Raw genomic sequence first — 19,103 nt, forward strand, 5'->3', positions numbered from 1 at the left:
ACGGGGGAGGGCGGATGTACGTGGATATCATCATGAGTACGTAAAAACTACCTCGCTTGCCAGACAGTAAACAGATTTGCAATAGTCATTCGCACAAAAAATATCAAATCCTACACTGATCATGAGCGAGGGAGCTTCATCCCCTATCCCCTGCTTCCTAGGTGTTAAACACAGCATCCTACCGTTGCAACTTTAGTACTAACAATTATTTTGTGGAGTCGAAAAATTTTCCCCACACCATCTAGATCAAGCATGCGCAAAATATGTCTTCACAATGAAAGCAAGCAAGGCCAAGGGACAAAGCAGTCGTAAGCCGCCCAGATCAAAGGCAGCACGCGACGGTCCGACGTCAAGCAAGAACAAGAGAACAACCGACTGCGGCTCAACTTCCCTCGCATTGCTTCTGCTGGTGGTCGGTTCCGTCGCACTGCACGTCCACATTGCTCTAGACAAGAACAATTGGTGGCAACTACACGCTGATGAGGTGTATCAGACGTTAGAAGGTAACTCTAGTGCTCACACTAAGCGCATGCAACATGCATTGCATGCAACATGCAACAAGCAACAAGCAACAAGCGGAGGGCGTGGCGTGCAACATCTAGCAAGCAGTCAAATCGATGCAAGGAAAAGTTGCAATCAATGTATGCGGTCACAATAGTAGGTTTCCTGGCACTAGGACGGAGAGCTTTCATTCTCGTTGTACACACACGTAGTCGTTCTGCTCGAATGGCGAATGACTTGTGTCACGCCCACCGAGCAGCCAGCAACGCCCACCAAACAGAGTGACCAGACCGTTTCTCTTCTTTCTGTGTATTTCTCTGTTGACTCGTTCGATCGACTGTCGCCTAGTTGCCTGTATGTTGTAGTGGCTCATATCGAATTGTACGGCTACGGTTTTCTACCCTACGAATTCAGCGGCGTTCCGCCATCCAACGACACCTCCCGGTCACTAGTGGAACGAGCAAATGCCGAACGAGGTATGTACGCAATGAGGTCGGCCATCGTTCCGAAAATATTCAAAATGGTAATTCGGTTCGGCTCTTGGATTTCTCCAAATACGCCACCATACCAGGTTTGTCTCACATTTTAGTACAGTGCTCTATGGTACACTGAGGCCGCTCTAAGAAATAAATATATTAGTTTCTGGTCGCCGCCCGCTTGATTTTTTGGCTCAGATCAAGAAAAACAAGCTATTATTACGCATGCGCAGTAGACAACACTGGATGCTACCCTACCCTGTGTTTAGAGTGCTGCAAGTCCAAAGAAACTGTGCAAAATAGTAAAAAATTTACGTCATTATTGCCGTACTTTTTGTGTTTGTTACCTTCGGTACAGATAGAAACAGTGACGTCAAATCATGTTAGTAGATTAGAAATGGACCTAAACTGTTGCATAGTTTGTCTTCAGAGTTCATACCATTGAAATTAATTTGGTGGTACGGTGGGCTTGGCATAAAGATAACAATATTAGTAATAATACAGAACTGCGGACTAGAAACTAATGTATTCCTTGGAGTGGTCTGACTGTCATCCGAATCATTATTGTCTTGAAGATAGCCAAGATGTGTCACAGTGTGTGGACAGGGTTATTACCAGGATGTGTCTTTCTCTTTGCTCTGGTGCTTCTCCGCCGTCGACTGGAGGCACTGCTAGCGGCCAGTCTGGTTGCTCTCTCGGAACCGTTGCTGGTGCTCGGAACTCACACACTGATAAACAGCCTCGTCAGTCCGCCACTATTCGCCGCCCTGGCAGTGGCAATAGGTGTGATTGACCACACTTTGAAAATTCAAAACTCACTGGACACGCACAAACGAGTAAAAAAGAAATCTGATGACACTCGTGAACACTCGACAATACCGGCTGGTCATTCCTATGCATACACGTTATGGTGGCTCAACTTGCCTGTAGCAGGAACCATCATTGGTATTCTCTGCTATGTGAGGATTGATGTGTTTCTATTTGTCGGTGTGCTGCTGGCAATGCTTTACTCCACCAAACTCTCTCACTTGATATCGAGATTTCGAGCCATTTTGCCAGTGATCGTTTCACTCGGATTGTCCTTCATTGGTGGATTCCTATTGGCAGGCTACTCTGACCGTCTCTTCTACGGTCAGTGGTTCATCACTCCAATTCAATGGTTTAGATTCAACGTTCATCTCGACCTGGCCACTGAGATATTTGGTGGTCACAGCTGGTTCATGTATATCCAGCGTATCCTGGTGGAAGATCCGGTCTTCCTAGTATTCATGATCATTTCAGTCTATGGCAGCATGCACGTTGCATGCGAAAAAAAGAGTACAAGAAGAGTACACCTTCTCGTTTGTCTCATTCTCTTGCTACTCGTGTACTCGACAAAAGGCCACAAAGAAGTCCGATTCCTACACGACTGGATAGTTCTGGCACTCGTCTTCTGTGCAAACGGTATCTACACAGTTTCAGAGCATATCGCAGACAGACTCAGTCAAGAGAAAAGGCATCAGATAGCCCTACTCTTGTCTCTTCTAACCGTATTCGCAGCCAACTCATATTATCGATTTCCTTCTGCCAGAGATGGCTCAAACAAGCGTTGGGCATACAAGAGAGCCACCGACTCTGGATATGTCAATCTTTGTCTTCAATGGGTTGGAAAACAAGACGATTCGACGGGTGTTTTTGTAGACCACGATGTGTATGGTTTTGGAGGATACACAATTTTACGAAAACGAATCCCGATCATAGCCAAAATGAATGCAGAATTCAGAGAATGGGACACAGTCACAAGAACTCGTTCGGCCAGTCTCTATACAGTCAACGGTTTTGTGAACGCTACCTCATTCGACGATTTCAGACTGTGGGTCACTGTCCAGAATGTCCCACGTATTGTCAAATACCTGCTAATGACTCCTCTGTATAACTACGTCATTGTCCCGGCCGACCGTCAGTTTGTAGAGGTCGGGTTCAATGAGGTGAATCGTTTCGGATCGGTGCGAGTCCTCGAAAGAGACAAAAGCGAGCAAATGAAAAGACACTTATACAACATGGGCGACAAGCTCAAGTACGGTCTGGACCCAGATGTTTTAGAAACAGAAGGTCGAACACTCTACTCGTCGGGTTTCTATGCTCAAGCATTGGAACGATTAAAGGCGGCCTTGCAACTGGACCCTAAGCGTGTCCAGTTGCAAGACTTGGTAAAGTCAGCAGAGATTAAACTCAATCAACTTCCTCAAGTTGATTAACAGTCAACTAAGATAGCAGTTTTTCACAAGTCTTCTACACAATTTCTGTTTCTAAAATCCACAATTCGAAAAAACGCCTATACTCTAGACCGACAATATAATTTGTATGTTCTCGCTATGTCTATCGGTCGTCTCTCCATACATTATATCACCATTATTACACATAAAGTTATATATACACTACAGGGTGGCACGTGCTTCCTGGGGTAAGCAATGTCCACCCTATTTGACCTATGGGGTAAAACAGCACTAACTTTCAAAGCCATTCATACCAAACATTAGAGACTGGCTCCGGCTCCAGAGGCAGGAAACTGGTCCGATGAAGGGTTAGACATCCGTCGCAACACCCTGCCTGGGACTGAACGACCTTCGTGTGACAACAGAAGAGGTCGAAAAGCTTTAGGGCCTGACTGCATAATGAGTTCGACGTTGGCAACGGCTAAGCTAAGTTGCTTGAACCACACTTCGTATTCTGGCTTGCTCTGTAAGACAACAGCAATCGAGACCAAGCTTTACATGATAAACATCAATTTACCTCCGGTCGAAGGATGTAATCGCGTTCACTGAGACCTTCCTTCATTGACAGCTTTAGACATTTCGCTCCCTTAATCGGTATCTCCACCACTGCTCCCACATTCTCGATTGTTATCATATTAGACACGGGAGTCTGCAATTTGGTAACAACGACAGCGTAAAGTATAGTCATTAGATCTAGTAAGTGGGTAACGAACGTTGAGATCTTCACTCCATTCCAGACGATTCGGGTAGAGACGATAATAACGTTTATGCCACATCACACTAAAAGGACCACTCTGTTTCTGCAGATAGCCTTGCACCAAGCAATCGCCCTCTTGCCTACTAGCAGCCTTGACATCATAGATAATACCTAATAGTATAGCATTAGTACAGTGAAGTACAGCAAGCACTTAATAGAGTTTACTTTCATCCAGCGATGTATTCCGTTTCATCTTGTTGATCTTCTTGCTCATGATACGATCACATTCACCATTGACCACATCAAACACCGTTGTTACTACAACAAATGAATTCAAACAAGTTGTTAGCATACGATATTACATAGTATCAACTAACCACATATCTCTTCCTGCCAGCGAGCCGACACGACCATGTCAAATCCCTTATATCTTGATTGATCTTCTTCGGTGAGCTGTGAACAAAGTGCAAACTCAATACGTTGAACAATATGAAACAAATAACACTGCCTTGATTCCTTTCACATCATCATCCTCAAACACTCCAATTTGAAAAGCATGTGCAGCATTTACTTCACCTTTTGGTGGGACAAAGGGTGGTTTACACTGAAGAACAGTAACAGAACAACTACCGACTGCTCGTAACATTAACAAATCTCCACAAACAGACATACACCGATCTCAATTTTTCTAACCAATCTATTGTACACCTGTATATTTTTCCAACTACAAATTGTAATAATTCGATACCACGATAATAGGGTCTATGGCTGTACTGATTCAATAAACTACAAAACTACTGATCAGGTATTGGCTATACACTAGTTTCTGAAAATGGTGATAAGCTTTCTTCAACAAACAAACTGTTGAAATCACCCGCTGACATACTCTCGTTCCAGTCTCCAACATTTGTAATGATGCCATTGTCGCTGTCAGGAAGTGTGCCACATTCTCCAGCAAAACCAACATAATCATAAAAGACGCAGTACAGCAGCAAAGCTGCATGCAAATCGAAGTCAATAGACAGTGGAGCTAATACTCCAATCAACGGTTCAACCCACAGATAGCCATGGTGAATGAGTATGTGCTCATTCTTGTCAAACTCTTCTCTCTGTATGTCCATTATTAAAAGACTTATTGAACAGACTACAAGAAGTCCAAGAACAACTTCTGTAAGAGAGTCGTTTCTCTTTCTAAAAGTGGCTCCTTTATGCATTCTAAATATCCAAATAACAACAAGTTTCAGCACAGCTGACACGACTGCACTAAAAACATCAACTTGAGGCCAGCCAGTGACAAAAAACCGATTCTCCTTCGAAAGTAAGACAAACAACAAAAAATGGTAGATCACTCCTCCAAAGATGCAAAAAATGGTGACAGCTGTTAACTCTGGATTAAAGACAAGATCTTTCACTCTTTCGAGCAAAGTCATTCGAGTTTTGATGCTCCAATGGCAACAAGGACTGCTTGGAATAAGCAGGAAACAGCAACAAGAAATGACAATTATGTGAATGACAAGTTCTGGTGCATACTTTGCTACGTCATCATCTTTTAGCAATTTCAGAGAGTAGCCCAAAACAACAGGTGGAATCAAGATGAAGAGCAGCCCAAAGAAAGAAAATGCCCGTATAAATCCTTCTGTTCCTACCTGCTTACTACTAATGGCTTCAGCAGTAAAGAAGAACTTATCTCCAGACATTCTCGAAAGTCTAATCGAAACACCATAGTTTAGATTTGTACGTTTTAACATAAATTTCAATGTCGGTGACAAAGTCCTCTTAATCCTCGAGGCAACAGAAAATTCACTATGTGACTTATTGAGCATTCCTTTGTTATTTTGGACAGTTTCCTTCAGTGATAACTCATCTTTTGAAGTGTTTAAATCACACATAAGAATTTTGATTACAGCTCCAACTTGGTCTATGGCTCTGGCTAGACCTTCAGTTTGGCTCTCATACTTTCGAATAGTTTTCTCTGCTAAAGTAGTTTGCTCCTTTGTCAGTTCATTTGATTCCTTATCACTACTCTCTTTTTTGCTGCTTGCTTCTTGTGTGTCACGGTCATAATCGTCAGAATGCATAGCCAGCATGAGGAAGAGCAGTGCCGACAAAATACGTAAAGCAACTAAGGCTGCCTTAAAAATGGGCTTGCAAATAATCCAAAAATCATCACCAAATAAAATGGCATTGTCGGGCTCCACACGACAAGCAGCATCAAAAAGAGCATCAGCCCACAAGGCGAAGTTCATTATGGCTTGAGAGACGAGTATACATTTGAAGAAGATACCAGACTTAACTCTGTTCACACTTCGATGATTTACCTCATAGACAAGATACACTCCTAGGTAACACGTGATCAACACAGATGTTTCAAGTCATCACTATTCTCACAGCAAGCGTAATCGGCAAACAAACTGACCTTGAAACAGATGAGACAGCATGCTCAGAACCGTGTGACTGCCTTCCGCACGACTCCGACTACAGTGTACGACCTTCATAAACACGACACCTTCGTACAGCACAGCTAAACCGGTACAGGAATACACCACCCAACAGATACGACGGTGGTTTTCGCTGTGCCGATTCAGATGGCCTTCACTGATTCTACCGCTGCCCGCTCGTCGTTCCCAGATGCGATACAACAAGCATCCGACACTGAGGAAGCTTGTCAGAGTCGCCACAAGACTGAAATACACCCACGCCAGTTCGCTTCTTCCAGTGTTGCCAAATATGAGACCAGGGTCGATGGCCAATGGTCTCGAATTGTTGTTGAGTTCGATGTGACACACGTATGTTCCGTTTTCGTTCAATCCGCCGAGGGAGTCGTTGAAGCGTCCGCATGAGTTCTTCGATTTGCCAAAAAATCGATTCACATCGACCAGGACAATGGCAAAGCACACAATGATAACGAAACCGATCAAGGTACAACCGGCTACTACACGTACTCGCAGAGCCACTATCATCGTATCCGGGACTAAAGTGCGGCACGCACGTGCGCAAAGGTCACCTCAAAGCCACAGTTGTTAGCCTCGAACTTCCAGATCAGAGCGCGCGCGAATTTGAATGCATGCAAGTACACAAATGCAACAATAAGCAATCAAACAAACAATCAAACAAACAGTCACACAAACAATCAAACAAACAATCGAACAAACAATCAAACAAACAATCAAACAAACAATTGTTAGATAGACAACGAGCAATATCGTTTTAACTGCTGCCTAATATTATTTTAGTTAATTAACTAAACAAACTACACAAAAATGACTCCAGCATTATACCTTCAACGCTTCCACATCTTCCCACACCGTCTCTGCGAAAAATGCGTCTTGCTTCACAGCAAAAGAGCTAATCAGACGCCTCTAGTTAGATGTCCTTTTCTCACAGCAAGAAAACAATCTCACCCTTCTCTGCCCAATCGACAAGAAGGATCTTTCACCAACAAGGAACTTATTATTGACCTTGCTTCATCTGACCAAGCTGAGGGCAAATTGACTTCCTACACATTACAGCATTCATACAAGTCTTTAGTATGAACTGCAGTTCCACCCTGCTTATCTCAAACATAACCAATTTGATACACTTAATTTAATTAAACAAGAAAAGTCAATATTAGAACGCCTATTGTAAAATGCTGTTTATCTACTAGATAGAAATATCCATAAACTCGGGCTATTTAATTCTTATTGGATACTAAAGCTGATTGCCAGTGTGTTCACTCATTGCAGTTTCAGCTGTTATTTTGTTCATCATACCCAGCACAACTGACTAGTCTGGAATAAGAAAAGCTATCCTCCTTTTTCTGCTATTCACGCTAAATCCTGCATCACCATCCATCCCTGTCAAACCATAGTTGCAAAGCTGAGCATAATACCAAACTAGAACAAGTATCAGAAGCGTAATTGTCCAAATCAGACTTTGTTGATTGGTTTTCTTTGACATTTGAGGACAACTGTGCATTTATTCCTTGCATCAGTATCATGTCGTACACGCATTATTACAAACTACAACTGTTGAAATGCTTTTGTAATTGCCTCCTTGATCTTGCTCATCATAACAACTACTGTCACTCATATCAATACGTGCTGTGCATTCTCAAACCCTTTCAGTATTACAATTTTTAAACAAATTTTTCAAATATATATGTAAATAGCAAAACACAGTTACACACGCAGAACCCACTAATACAAGCTGCTCACCATTGTGAGAGTTTGCTTGTCAATATCTGTGCGATCCCGACTTCGGAATGGACTGTGACTACAAAAAAACATGTCACAAATGTCAATTGCAAGCAACACTAATATTTACCCTGACAACATCTTGTACATTATACAGCCAAATGAGAACCAATCAGCACAACAATCATACTGTTTGTCTTTCTGAAGAACTTCAGGTGCCATGTAGCCATGTGTACCTCTACAACAATAAACTATGTAACTACAACACATTCTGCACTAACATCAACAGGTCAGCAATGTCAACAATGTCAACCCAAACCAGCATGTATACACATATCTAATAGACATACCACAATGTATAAAAGTTTCCATTAACTTCTTGTTTTGACCTTCATATTAAAAACAGCAAAAATATTGATGTGACAAGTTGACAAAAAGCATTGCTGTACTCTACAGGTACCAATTTCACACATATCTGAACAAGTGCCTCTCTACGATAAACATCCTAGTGTAGCTTGAAAAAGCCATGTGCAGTAAACTACAGTCAGGTTCAGCCTTATAAATGGGTGCTTTGATGTGAGTGTTGTAACATGCACTGTCAGTCTACAGTGCTGCATATTTGTTGCACATCATTTTGCCAGGTATGGTCTGGACGAGTGCAATCATACAAAACCGCCTCTGCTTGAATGACATCCCCCTGTGCAGTCATTCGAATACATGCGAGTTAGATTTCAAAAGGGGCCCAGGACTCTTTTTGAGACATTTACAGTACTAATTGTTCATGCTCAAACACACCCAGTTTATGTTTAACTCAAAACACATCGTCAGAATGCATAGCATTACTAAGAACATCAGCAGAGAATCTGTCAATGCTTTGGACTCTCCAGTCCTGCTCAATAGGACAAAATACCATAACCATTCACTCGACAGCATTATTCACTTGGCCCATTGGTTCTAGAGTCAGAAGTGATGATAGCCAAGCTTTACTAGTAAGATTACACAAACATCAACACAACATACAACAGAACAATAAGTAGCCTATTAAAGTTTTGTGACAAACTAAGAGCTTTCTGAAGTGTGCCAGTCATGTGCCACATCATGTACACCCTTTGTTTATGTTGTTTATATACTAAACAAGTGATGTCTATTATCAGAAAACATATGCTTTCCAATGTGTAAATCGAGAGCATGGAATAAAAATGGCCTAAGGATACAGTCACATAGCCCACAAAAATTAGCAAATGGTGTCCTACTGAATGTGTGTGTGTGTGTGTGTGTGTGTGTGTGTGTGTGTGTGTGTGTGTGTGTGTGTGTGTGTGTGTGTGTGTACAAAAATGCTCTACCATTAATTCAAAACTTTACCCCTAGACCATTTGCAGCCCAATCATCAAGAATCACCATCACGATAAAAAGAACAATTTCATTTACATGGTCAATCGTATCCCCTCCTTCTCCAGCAAAAGTAAACTGTAGTTTAGAAGCTCTACTAGACTACTCACACTGACAACACTACCCCTAACATAACAAATAGCCACACTATAGAGATGCAGTCGATTATTCTTAAAGACTGAATTTGCATCTGTAGGACAACTGTCTACAACCTTCTACTTTTTCCATGTAATACAAATAATCTACCATACCATTGTCACGCCATTGTCCAAAGGACAATTGACTATAAACTGCATCTACTTTTCTATAGATGCCATATTTTCTAGGTCGGTGAGACGATTCTCATCATGTACTGTTCATTTTTGTTAATTTAAATACCAAACACACACAGTGTAATGATTTCACTACACACATATACACGTACACTCTTTCATATGGCTTTGCTTTCGAAATGTCATATGCCAATCCTAAGTCTGTTATCTTCAGATGACCTTTCGCCGACAGCAAACAGTTGGCAGGCTGCAATATAATGTCATTTGCCATTCCACTGAGTGACAACAAACAGACCATGTCAAATCTCACCTTAAGATCTCTATACACAATTTGCAAACTATGCAAGTGCTCTAATGCAAGAATAATTTCTTGAGCATAAAATCTTACCTGTATGCAAAAGAGTACAAGGAAATAAATATCACTACCAATCGTGCAGTACAACAGTACAACAGTACAACAGTACAACAGTACAACAGTACAACAGTACAACAGTACAATAGTACAACAGACAAATAAAGTATACAACACAGTAAAAGGCCAGCCATTGATTGAAATGTATTTACATAAACTTAATGGTCCATCCAGAGTTTTCAATACTTTCTGGCTGACTCATTTCAAATCTCAGAAACAAATACCATGGTAGAGTGTCACTACATCTGTATGCATGCAAACAGCACTCTGTGCATCTGCATTTGACTGATTCAGAAAACAAAAATTATTGTCTGTCATACCAATACCTAAATCAGTGCATGTGACTGACCAAAATATTTGTCAACACGCAATTAATCAGTTAGATGACTCAAAACAGTGGTGTAGCCGGACTCTTCTTCAAAGGAGTGCACCAGCTAAGCAGATGTCTATACTCCCCCCATATGTGTGGTGGGTGGGTCCGTAGAAGGAGTCTAAACAGACGTCTTGGTTACTTCCAACGTTCAAAGTACGCAGCACACATACACGTGCACAATTGGGCTATATGGACAAAACCTAGGTCAAAATTTGGGGGTGCACATGCCCCTTGTGCTCTATGCTGGCTACTCGCCTGCAATACTAACAACAAGTGAATCTATTCCAAGTATACCGAATGCCATCAAACAGAAGTAGCCATATGCAAGAGTTAAATGCTTAAAAATTACACAATACATCAAGTCTCAACTGGATGCTGCCTAACCTGTCTAGTTCACTTACGTGTAGCCTGTTCATTGTCATGCATGACAACTGCAGTTTATAATACTAGATAATTATTAGGCCAAACTCTATTACGAAATGCCAACAGTTGCACGTTTCATTTCAAGAAATCATAAAATTTAATGCGTGGAGTTTTACATGCATCAGTTACACAATGTAGATTCTAATTAAATATTGACTGCAATGTTTGACTATGTTACCACACAGCCTGTCAAAAAAAACAGAAATAAAAACTAACCCATGACTCAGAAAATGCCTTGTAGTATGCTAGATGGTAGTTCAAGTCACCACCTAAATACACAGCAGTGTCCATAACAAAGCCGCCACTAAACTCAACAATTAAACGCACCATTCATTAAGTCCAGAACGATGCAAATCTTTCCCGGTGTTTGAAATGCGTACGTCATACAGACAACAAAAGGATTATTCACCTGAACACAACAGACAGTTAGATGATGTAAAACAAGTTAATGTTGAAGTGATAACTAACCAGTGCCAACATGTTTCTCTCGTTTATCGGTCCCGATTCTCCTTTCTTAAGTTTCAGTCTCTTTTTGTCCAAACATTTCATTGCATACCTGCCACACTTCATTCAGTCAATCAACAATGTCAGCTGTTGATCCAAACAAAGTAATTATAGAATCTTGATTATCCCAAGCCTACTTACAAACATATATGATACCTTCCAAAATACAACTAAAACAGTGGCGAAGGCAAGTAGTTAGTCTGATCAACAGCCATTGGCAATGCTGTCACTGCTGTACCCTTGCATTGTCTCTACCCCAACATGGCAGTACCTGACAGCTCAGTCATTGGTGCTACTGGATATGTGTCTATCCACATAGTTATTGAGACAGAGAACATACAAAGTGAAACATGCCCCAACAACAGCAAAGAAATAGTACATGTACACACAAATTAAGTCACTTCCATATTAAAACTTTTCGTTATCTCAAAAAAACATTAGATTTCATCATACGTGTGTGCACATGCATTTTCTAGTAGCAACCAAATATTTCTGCTTGTCAACACTCCATAACATAATTTACAACAAACAGCAATTCAGCAGTTTGACAACTTCATATGACACAGAGTCACTGTTATCACCGCTTATGTTTCTATTATCATTATTTGTAGTAGTCTTAGTAGTAGTAGTAGTACAAGTACTGTACCAGTGGAGCACGGAAATTGACAACTATCTTCTTAAGAAAGTTAGCATCTCTCCTTTCAGAAAAAAGGACATACCATACAGTCTAGCAAATTGTCTGGATAGGTGGAGAGTAGCATTCGCTCTTCTAAGATCTTCATTTTTGTGTTTGTGAGGCTGTAGGTTTGGTAGAAAAGCGTTGTATTCATCGGGTAGCTCACTTTCTGTCTGTGCAGAGAGTCGGCTTTACAAGTAGATTAAATTTTAATTTAATGAATGACTGTTTCCCGGTGGGTGGTTACAGTATTATTGTTATTTATGTCATAACATGTTATAGTGCAATTTGTTAAAATGTATCTTAGCATGATCTATTCAAATACACCATTTCATTCAGTATTAGTACTGCTGGTGACTGCTAAATTTTACTCACATCATTCCTGTGTCGATTTTGCGACAGCCGTATACCTCGCCAAAACCGCCACGTCCAATAATCCGATGCACAGTAAATTCATGCATAGTCAGCTGTCACACAGCAGATTAGATAGCAAACCTTTCCAGCAAATATCAAACTTTGTAGCACCGATTGGTTCAGCTCCAGATTTTTCCATTGACAAAATCGAACATACTGATTGCTGCAAAAAACATACTATAACTAATTGAGACACACACTCTTGCAGTCCTAACAGCAGGCCTTTCAGCCAAAAGGCCACGTGTGCTAATTCTTTGCCAGACTCACACTAAAAAGACTTTCTTCCATGCAAAAGCTAAGACTGCAACTACAGAAGGCCAATGCACTACTTTATGTAGAAAACTAATATCCTGTTCTCAAGTACATGAGCAACTAATAAACTGGTGGACAACAGCCAAATGCGTCATGTTAGCTTTTTCTGTATTACAAAAAAATTGCTAAAGCCTTGACATTCCTTGCAAAGTCTACCCAACTAGACTATAAGCACCTTATTCTAACCTGTTGATTTTCTGAGAAAACCTACTGAGCTCACTGTACTAGCCAAATTTCCAGAATTCTGATAATTATACTAATTACCAATATAACTAAGCATTGCTTCAGACCACAGGCTTCTTTAGCGTGATCACTGTCCCAATTTAAAAAATCTACCAAAGTTGAAACCTAGAATTTATGTCCTACAGTTCAACACTTAATTAATCAACCAGGATACAATACATAACTGATCACTGCATGCCAGCTGCAGCATACAGTGTATATAGAATTCGTTTGCACCATCTGCATGCTCATACGAATGTCTTTGACTGTGACAATTAATATTTAGCTTCAGAGAGTCGAGCATGTTGTACATGTACGCCACAAAGATGTACTGTCATAAACTAGCATCATAAAGTTACTGTAATAAGGAAATCATCAATAAATATATCACTCCATGAAAGCAATGAAAAATGTTCAAACAGTTAGAAGAAGACAACCCTTGTTCAACTACGTCACAAAATAGAAGAAGAAAGACGTAAACCTATCATTCATCAACATAAACTAATTAAACATCATCATAATCCATAGCCCAATCAGTCACCATAATTTGATGTTCAAAAGGTACCAAGTGTACAGCCAAGTCAAACAGTTTAGCATCTGACATTAGCATAAATTCTGCTTCAAGTGTCCTAGAAAATCAATGTTCATATCTAGAAATCTTAGAGCAGTCAAAAAAACTATCATTGAGTCATACCATACACAGAGCAAAAGTCCAACAAAGAGAGTAGCACACAAGGGTAAATAAAAATTTTTAATTAAACAATTAGTATAGTAGCACTACATAGTATAGTAGTGGCTACTGCTGATTAAGATCAAAATTTTGTTCAAATGAAGCACACAAACCTAATGAGAAACTCATCAAACAAGTTGTCACCAGCATGCAACTTGTCAAAGACTTCAATCTTGTATTGCTAGAACAAGACAATCAACAAATTACATAATGAACAGCACAGTTGTAGACTAAAGAAACAAGGACTACAAGACAAGCAAGCAAACAGGCCCAAAAATGTGCAAGCATTCACACACACACACACACACACACACACACACACACACACACACACACACACACACACACACACACACACACACACACACACACACACACACACACACACACACACACACACACACACACACACACACACACACACACACACACACACACACACACACACACACACACACACACACACACACACACACCAAACATTACACTAAACAGTGTCTGTGGTGCTTGCTGCTGTTGTAACAACAGCTTCACTCCGTTTTCAGCAGTTTGAGAGTATGACTGGAATGAGAATTCATCAATCACAGTCACAGCTGATCATTATCCAACAATACCTTTGTTCTAATCAAAAGATCAGGCATAATAAAACTGTCATACAATCTCCTGGCACATGATAATCGATCTTCCTTTTTCGAAATCTTCTCATATTGTAAAATCTAGAACAATTATCAAAATTTCTATCAATAGCAAACTGCTTGAATAAACTAATCCATGCTAAAAATGTAATTCAGTTTACATGCTGTAATAAGAATGTGAATACAAGTACATCACATCTGCATCAATGCCTTGACTACACACATTGAGACAAACTAGTAAAACAGATGCAAAAATCACATATTTGGAATGTTTTACCTTCCATTTTGTGTTTTAAGGATAACCAAAAAACAACAGCCATAGCAAAGTATGACTTTCTCAGTAGAAACATTTCAAAGGCTGCACTGGAAAATGCAGTACCAAGAGTGACTGCCTGCAGCAGTAGCTCGAGAGCAAATGTTAATTAAGAGCACATGCATGCACCTAAGATTGGTTTCTGTTTGATTGTAGACGAAGACATCTATTCAAGAAGATATCTATTGTATTAGCATTATCACGAGTAACTTCTAACACAGGAATTTACTTGCTTGAATGTAGTGCTCAAACACACAAGTATACCTACTCTGGCTACAATCCTTCAAGTTGAATGTCATTATACACAGAATTGCCCTAACTACAAAACCTCCTTGAAATACTGTCATGTCGTTTTAATCCTCTCCATAGCTGAAGTAAAACAGCAGTCCCCTAAGATTTGTCATGACATGCCGTAATATAATAGAATTAACTGATACAGTCAGACCTCATTATTCCAACCACATTTGCCCCACTGGTTTCTGTCCGACTAATGAGACTGTCAGATTATCGGTAACAAATACACAGTGACCCATGTAAATTGGTTTCGCGTGTACCTTCATCAGAAAGTGAGGGCAGTGGGTGCCAGAAAGAGGTCTGACTGTAATAGCCCATACAGTAACTAGAAAAGGTACCAACACAGTCTATAACAGGTAGAAATATAGTTTATGCAATTGGTCGAACTGCACGAGAACTGCTTTCCTCAAGTTCACAACCAACAAACGATACCAATTGCGTCAACATTACAGTACATATTACACTTCAAGACTGTGACATACCGACCTCATCATAGAATATAAGTGGCTGGTGTCTCATCTCTTGACCAAAATCAGCATAAAGACGATAACCTAACACACAGTGAGTGAAAGACAAAAAGTCAAACCATACGAAATACCCAACTAAGTTCTATCTATTCAAAGTTAACTTCCACTATGGTATACACTAACTTGAATGTGTTAGCTCCCTCTAGGGGACTAACGCTTTGTTCTAATTAAAACTCAATAAAGACACGTGTTTGTAAAGTTACCGTAAAACATATATCATAATGTATTATACTGCTGTCTACAACAAAGCCTACTAGTCAGACAATAACAACTGAAAAAACAGGTCTTAAAACCTTGTGTTGATGTATCACAGGTTATAACACAGAAAGCTATAGAAACTTCTGTTCTTCATCTCAACAACCAAACCAATTGTTACTAAGAACATCTATAATGGGATAACACAACCTGTGTGACAAACTGGAACATGTAAGAATGTAAAAGTCATTATCTCAAAGCTCACTTGACCCTGAGTGGTCGTTTTTGAAATTCAGTTAAGATTTTGGCAAAATCTTCATTTACTATAAAAATTTCATATTAAAATGCCATTCAAGAGATATCGTGTGTGCAGGCAGACAGACAAACAGACACAGACAAAAACATTAAAACCTTGCTCAGCTGTGCTAGGGGGTTGTAACAGGATAATGTTCGATATCTAAACTTGTTATTGTATCCAAGAGATACAGAAACCAATGGATGAGTGTTTACAAAGAAAAAGAAGTAAAGTAAAAAACTGCTAAAGGAAAGAAAAGAAAAGAAGAGGAAAGAAAAAAGAAACATACTTAACTCTACTGTGTTTCTTTAAGTCATCATAAGTCCACGTACATAAGTAAACAGAAGTTTCCCTAGAGATTTACGAGTTGTGACGTCAAGGCTACAAATATTGTAGACTACTTCATTTGGGCTATGCAGACATCGATGACAGAAAAGTAGCTGTTCTCTATGTAATTCTACACTTGCTTCAACAAACCATGCAAAACCATTCACTGATTGAATCATAATAGCCCAATTCCAAGTCCTATTCAAATAACTTTCCTCCACTCACTATTCAACACCCAACAGGTTACATGATTTCTTCCCAAAAGACAATATTGACAACCGGGCCGAGCAGAAAACAATTGTCTGAACAAACTGTCTTCACGTATTCTTATCTTTGCATCCTCGACCCAGTCTTGCCAAGACTGCATACGTTGTAGAAAAATTTCTTATTCTTCGCTCCACAGCAGAATCATAGTTACAAGCTTTGTTGAACACAGTTCCCAAATGTAGCAAAGAATTTGTCACAGACAAATACTGACCATCCAAGATGAAAACTTAAGCTAATGTCAGTTGTTTCTTTACCAAAGATTATTATTGACTCATTTTCACATTAAATTGCAACATACTTTCTCTCATAAACCTCTCACATATAGCTAACATATACCACGTTCACACAGGATACTTTAGAACTGTGCCAGGTACATGTATAGTAAACATTGATCTAGATGACCATAATTGGCATTAAAATGAGGCCTTTATCAAGTAGTTTTAGTACAGCAAAGTAATGCCAATCTTGAAGTAATTTATATGGTCCTGCTCGATTCTGAAGTCGTCGCAAGTGTGAACGCAGTAATAGACTATAGGAAGCCTACAGTAGGTGCATAAATCAGTGTAATGTCATTCATTAGCATAAGTTATACATGCAACTCTAAACTCAGACAGTCTTGCACCAAAACCACAATTCCTCAGTTCAGCTAACAAATTCTAAATACAGATGTTGAAGAAGAAAAAGGATAGAAAGTACACCTCCTTGTCTGACACCGTTTGAAACACTCAAAGCTGCAGAACCTTCCATCCCATCTCACTCTCATCGATTTACAAAGGTACCATTCATAAATTGATTTGACTACTGGCCCTGGTGTTTTGTCCTCAATAACTGACACATCAATTGATGGTGAGATACTCGATCAAACACTTTGGACAGATCCAAAGCACACACATAAACTCTGCCAGTTCCATTTGATAAATAATGGTCAATTGTCTTACATCAGAATACTTAGCACAGCCAACACATCATTCAAAACCAAACAGAAAATAATTAGCCTCTAATGAGTAACCATCTAGACTGAATGTCTGGAGAATGACAGATACAAGACAAACATTCAAGTGAATAACTGAATAAATTTGTGAACCATACTTAAATAGTTCAACGTTTAAATATAATAACAAAACATTACAGTCATTTAGAAAACGTCTGAACAGCACAAGTATCACTAGAGTACTCGAACAAAAAAATTAGTTGACAGAAATAAGCAATCTTCTAATTACGGGTTCATTAACACCTCTGTTTGTGAGTTTTCATTGCGAAAAAACGACCGGACACGCTGCAGTCTCCAAGCAAAAAACAAAAAAAAGGAGAGTAATCACGTGATATGCACTCACCAATGGTTTGACTGAATATGCAACGAAACGTCACCTCCCCTCTCTCTGCCAAATACTGATGCATCACACTGTGCACGCTACGTAAACAGACAAAATAAGAAACTGCGTGGAGCCAGTCAACTGCAGCAGAGCGTCGTGCCTCGACCGGTCCTAGGCATATCATCATACCTCGCGTCTGGAAGTTGAATCTTACGAGACGCACGCGCGGCCGGCTGCTCTCTCGACTTCTCCATAGCCATTATATAGGACACGTCGGCTAACACTGCTTCCAGATCAGTCATGGTCAAACAACCTCTTGAGAGCCACACTGTACACGCAGAGCGCTGAGCAGCAATATCCGGGCTTTTAGACCACTCCTAAGACCTACATACATACCTATGTGTGATTAATTACGTATGCTTCCTAACTTGAATGTGACTGTCGTCTTGGTTTTCTTTTAATAAATATGTAAGTGAGTCGTCTTGACAGCACAGTCAAGGTAAAAACAAAAGAGAAAGATCGAGAACACACACACACACACACACACACACACACACACACACACACACACACACACACACACACACACACGCACGCACGCACGCACGCACACACACACACACACACACACACACACTCACACACACACACACACACACACACACACACACACACACACACACACACACACACACTCACACACACACACACACACACATATATTAGAGATGCTAGGGTTAGTAAACTGTATAATTAATTTACTCTATATCTACATAATTAATTTAGTCTTTTTCCTGCAATGCAATTTACGCGTACATGAAAACCAGTATACTGTACTGTACACATTGTCACGTGTCGGGTCAAAATATAAATTTAGAGTGGTTGTAAGTGGAATGAAATTGTGTAGAAAAAACTTTGCAGTATATGCTAATCCCTTGCTCTATCCTTCCACAATTAAGTAATTAATGAAAGCAGCCGAAAACTGCCATCGAGATGGTCTCACACAAGGTGACATTTACACGTACTGTACAATCCTTGCCATCATTACCTAGTACACTAGTAAATTAATCAAGTAAAGCAGCCAACTACAATCAACTACTCTATAA

General features: G+C 40.0%; 3 protein-coding genes across 3 annotated transcripts; 1 reads left to right on the forward strand and 2 right to left on the reverse strand.

The window, feature by feature from the left end:
* Positions 1–274: 274 nt before the first annotated feature.
* Positions 275–3,326, forward strand: LOC134198562 (uncharacterized). Its single transcript, XM_062667980.1, has 3 exons — positions 275–503; positions 867–1,072; positions 1,553–3,326. The coding sequence occupies exons 1-3, from the start codon at positions 275–277 to the stop codon at positions 3,212–3,214; spliced, it is 2,097 nt and encodes a 698-aa protein (XP_062523964.1). The 3' UTR covers positions 3,215–3,326.
* LOC134195393 (beta-adrenergic receptor kinase 1-like) lies at positions 3,239–18,375 on the reverse strand. Its single transcript, XM_062664416.1, has 23 exons — positions 18,187–18,375; positions 18,019–18,095; positions 15,560–15,624; positions 14,446–14,547; positions 14,318–14,392; positions 13,945–14,012; positions 12,679–12,730; positions 12,529–12,620; positions 11,442–11,529; positions 11,301–11,382; positions 11,190–11,242; positions 10,076–10,153; positions 9,918–10,012; positions 8,235–8,342; positions 8,126–8,183; positions 7,331–7,425; positions 7,208–7,274; positions 4,438–4,533; positions 4,307–4,382; positions 4,155–4,247; positions 3,946–4,100; positions 3,750–3,881; positions 3,239–3,696 (listed from the first exon to the last, which is right to left on the reverse strand). The coding sequence occupies exons 1-23, from the start codon at positions 18,297–18,299 to the stop codon at positions 3,493–3,495; spliced, it is 2,124 nt and encodes a 707-aa protein (XP_062520400.1). The 5' UTR covers positions 18,300–18,375; the 3' UTR covers positions 3,239–3,492.
* LOC134195383 (uncharacterized) lies at positions 4,611–6,917 on the reverse strand. The gene is made up of 2 exons (XM_062664405.1): positions 6,346–6,917; positions 4,611–6,267 (listed from the first exon to the last, which is right to left on the reverse strand). The coding sequence occupies exons 1-2, from the start codon at positions 6,887–6,889 to the stop codon at positions 4,742–4,744; spliced, it is 2,070 nt and encodes a 689-aa protein (XP_062520389.1). The 5' UTR covers positions 6,890–6,917; the 3' UTR covers positions 4,611–4,741.
* Positions 18,376–19,103: the final 728 nt, after the last annotated feature.

Source organism: Corticium candelabrum, chromosome 1, assembly GCF_963422355.1.
Source record: "Corticium candelabrum chromosome 1, ooCorCand1.1, whole genome shotgun sequence".
Classification (NCBI taxonomy): Eukaryota; Metazoa; Porifera; class Homoscleromorpha; order Homosclerophorida; family Plakinidae; genus Corticium; species Corticium candelabrum.

Bases quoted from the DNA above. Each gene is read 5' to 3' on its own strand.
- LOC134195383 (XM_062664405.1), bottom strand. From the start codon at position 6,889: ATGATAGTGGCTCTGCGAGTACGTGTAGTAGCCGGTTGTACCTTGATC. The intron at 6,268-6,345 runs GTCAGTTTGTTT...CGTGTTACCTAG, and splicing joins GCTGTCTCATCTGTTTCAAG to GAGTGTATCTTGTCTATGAG.
- LOC134195393 (XM_062664416.1), bottom strand. From the start codon at position 18,299: ATGACTGATCTGGAAGCAGTGTTAGCCGACGTGTCCTATATAATGGCT. The intron at 8,184-8,234 runs GTAAATATTAGT...GTTTTTTTGTAG, and splicing joins ATGTACAAGATGTTGTCAGG to TCACAGTCCATTCCGAAGTC. The intron at 3,882-3,945 runs GTTCGTTACCCA...ACCAAATTGCAG, and splicing joins AATGGAGTGAAGATCTCAAC to ACTCCCGTGTCTAATATGAT.
- LOC134198562 (XM_062667980.1), top strand. From the start codon at position 275: ATGAAAGCAAGCAAGGCCAAGGGACAAAGCAGTCGTAAGCCGCCCAGA. The intron at 504-866 runs GTAACTCTAGTG...TGTATGTTGTAG, and splicing joins GGTGTATCAGACGTTAGAAG to TGGCTCATATCGAATTGTAC. The intron at 1,073-1,552 runs GTTTGTCTCACA...ATTGTCTTGAAG, and splicing joins CAAATACGCCACCATACCAG to ATAGCCAAGATGTGTCACAG.